This window comes from Lolium rigidum, chromosome 7, assembly GCF_022539505.1.
Source record: "Lolium rigidum isolate FL_2022 chromosome 7, APGP_CSIRO_Lrig_0.1, whole genome shotgun sequence".
Lineage (NCBI taxonomy): Eukaryota > Viridiplantae > Streptophyta > Magnoliopsida > Poales > Poaceae > Lolium > Lolium rigidum.
In genome coordinates, this window is record NC_061514.1 from 317,828,305 (window position 1) to 317,831,853 (window position 3,549).

The following is a 3,549-nucleotide window of genomic DNA, read 5'->3' on the forward strand; positions in this document are numbered from 1 at the left end:
CCCTCCTATTTAGAAAACAAATCCAAAGTGTAATCACAAGTTTCAACAATTTCAACAAAACCTTGTGTATATGTGAGCACATATGTTTTTTCCATCTATCACTCATAGATATATGATCCATGTCATCTACTAGCAAGAAAGTCGAATACATTCACTCCAACCATTTTTGCATTTTCAAGGCAGCATGAACCCCTACCTCTTGTTATCGGTTGAACAATGCTCAATTATTTTGTCAACTACTTTTATGTTTGCTCCACTATCGAGAGGTGTGGTGGAACCTAACTGCGGCAGACATATGATTTTTTTCTGTGACGCCAACCCTTTGCACCTTGAGATTAACTACATAAGATCCTCATGTATCTTGCTTCCCAAATTCCCCAAGCCATCATACATAACCCCGCTTCTTTTTCTTGGTCTCCCCTCGTTCCCTAATGTATCTTTCAAACATATGTCATGTGATTACGATTAATTATTGCGTATAGCGATTTTGCTAAATCTAATACGTCGCGTGAGATATTCTTATGTCTAAGTTGAAATCGTGGGCATATAGATGCCTTTTTAAACCCTATTCATGCCAGAGTGAGGGGTATGTCAAGGGGCGGAACCAGCCCCTAATTGGAGCATGGCTGCATGGGCAAACTATGAATTATACCCACATAAATTTGCACATGCAAACATGTGAGATGTGACTAAATCTTCATACTACACACCGCACCACACTTCAACATCAATGGATTTTTTATCAACTAACCCCGAATGGCCACCGAGGGTCACCGAGAGGTGGCTCCGCCACTGCTTATGGTCCATTCTTTTGGTAGCTTAAAAAAATAAGCCGTTCAACCTATTACTTAGGCTTCTAAGTCAATTACGATACAGCTAGTTTAGAAGCCCTAACAGATAAGCCAACATATGGAAAAAGCCGGAGAGGAGACAGTATTTTTTTTTTTTTTTGCGAATAGGAGACAGTTTTTTTTTAAGCCGTCGTATATAAGAACTAGGCCTATATACCGTTGAAGAAACCTCAGCGGACTTTAGGTCTAGATAGACAGATTGCACTTGCAAGAATATGCACGTACTATGTCGTATCGCACTCATATGTTTGTCCAAAGATGCATAAACTACGGCTCGATCAGGACTTACATTCGTTCTTACCAGAAGGTGAAGCTGATGCGGTAGTATCTGGATGCTCTCCCGTTCCTACGTTTGATACTCGTACCGATTAAGCTAGCTACATATGGTCGATCGTATCATTGACACTTGTGTGGTCGGTCAGAGCAGATAGAAAACGACGGCCATCTATATCTAACAAAATAACCGGCCGGGTTAGTTCATAAATACACAACCGTTACCTGTAAAAACCAACGGTTCTGGAGGAACCAGGGCGTGGGCTCCACATCGCTCATCTGTCGAGCTCGAGCAGCACGCGCCCCTAGTCACTGCCATGTGGGCCCTGGCACACTCCCAAACTTGGTCGTCTCCTACCCGCCTATATAAACATGGAAACACCCATCGCTTACTTCCACAGCAGCTCGTGCGCCTCACCTCAATCACTCGCTCACTCTCAGCTATCTAGCTACTAGCCAGTGCATCTCGACCTAAGCAAGCTACCTAGCTTAGCAGAGCAAGGATCGACCGGCCTGCTGATCGATTTACCATGGGCATGGAGGGCTGCTGCAACAAAGTGATGGAGGAGGAGGTCCTCGTGAAGAAGATCACCGAGCTGGCCGCGGCCATCGGCGAGCTGCCGTCGCTGGTCCCCTCGCCGGAGGTGAACGCTCTCTTCTCGGAGCTGGTGGTGGCGTGCATCCCGCCCAGCACCGTCGACGTGGACCTGCTGGGCCCGGAGGTCCAGGACATGCGCGCCCGGCTGATCCGCCTCTGCTCCGACGCCGAGGGCCACCTGGAGGCGCACTACTCCGACCTCCTCGCCACCCACGACAACCCGCTCGACCACCTCTCCTCCTTCCCCTACTTCAACAACTACATCAAGCTCAGCCAGCTCGAGCACAGCCTCCTCGCCCGCCACATCCCGGGCCCGCCCCCGTCCCGCGTCGCCTTCCTCGGCTCCGGCCCGCTCCCGCTCAGCTCCCTCGTGCTCGCCGCGCGCCACCTCCCCGCCGCGTGCTTCGATAACTACGACATCTCCTTCGACGCCAACGAGCGTGCCAGGCGGCTGGTGCGAGCCGACGCCGACGCCGGCGCGCGCATGGCGTTCGTCACGGCGGACGTGGCCGACGTGACGGAGGAGCTGGCGGGATACGACGTGGTGTTCCTGGCGGCGCTGGTCGGCATGGCGGTGGAGGAGAAGGCGGCGCTGGTGGCGCACCTCGGGAGGCACATGGCGCCCGGCGCGGCGCTGGTGGTGCGCAGCGCGCACGGCGCGCGCGGGTTTCTGTACCCGGTGGTGGACCCCGAGGAGATCCGGCGAGGCGGGTTCGAGGTCCTAACTGTGCACCACCCGCAGGACGAGGTGATCAACTCCGTCATCATCGCGCGCAAGGAGGCGGCGCCACCTGCCCTCGCCGCAGACGCCGACGCGCCGGTGAACAGCGGCAGCTTGAAGGCCCAGTGCGCCGTGGCGGTGAGCCGGCCGTGCCTTGGCTGCACCTGCGAGATGGAGGCGAGGGCGCACCAGAAGATGAAGGAGATGGCCATGGAAGAGATGGAGGCGTAGGCATCGCATCGCATCGACCACCACAGGCGTTGCACGGTGATTAATTTATCGACCGATTAATATTGCCGATCGATTGGTTCACGGTTAAAAGCATGCATGGTAATAATTCGTTTGTCCTCATGCATGCACTACTCGTGGCTACTTATTTACCATCATTTATCCTTGCCTAGTACTCCTATTTGTACTGTGTTTTAATTATCTGACAGCTGCTGCCTCCGAGTTTAACATAGTTGAGGAGGATATGTGTTGTGCTGAGATCGAGTCGAGTTGCGTACTGTAATAAGTGATTTTGACACTCTACATCACTGAAGTGTGATCACTCAAAACTGTAATTCTGTGCTTGCTTGCTTACTTGATTCTCTTATCTTCACGAGTCTGCTTCTCTTTTATTTTAATTTACTCGATGCTCAGAAAATATATTTAGGTAGCAGCAAAGTGCATGCCATACGGTCAACTTCATTTACAAGAACCGCCGCAAAAAAAAACTTCATTTTTGAGGAAGCTCATACAGCTAGCAGCTTCTTTTGGTGGTAGCAGGTTGCCTAATGATTGGAGTGCAGGATTTTTTTTTCTGTTGTGCCAGCACGACAGGGCTGCTCGAGATGTGTGCCGGCTATTTCAAAGGATGTTTCCTTTTTGAGATGTAAATACAAGGTCCCCGTTATCAGCCACTTCTTGTCGATTTTCTTGAGAAAAGCCATCTTTGGGCCATTGGATCCATGTTGTATCTCCATATTGGTGCTCCAAGTAGACATTCAGGGTCCAATTGGCCCAACAAACGAACATGCTGATAATATGAGAAGCAAGAGTACAGTGATGCAAACAAAGGATAAGCACCTTTGATCTTTGAATGATATGGACAATTTTGGTTGGTA

At 50.6% G+C, this 3,549-nt stretch overlaps 1 protein-coding gene across 1 annotated transcript; it reads left to right on the forward strand.

Moving 5' to 3' along the window:
* Nucleotides 1–1,433: 1,433 nt before the first annotated feature.
* LOC124676040 (nicotianamine synthase 9) lies at nt 1,434–3,044 on the forward strand. The gene has a single exon (XM_047212121.1). It carries the CDS (start codon nt 1,655–1,657, stop codon nt 2,672–2,674), a length of 1,020 nt encoding a protein of 339 aa, XP_047068077.1. The 5' UTR covers nt 1,434–1,654; the 3' UTR covers nt 2,675–3,044.
* Nucleotides 3,045–3,549: the final 505 nt, after the last annotated feature.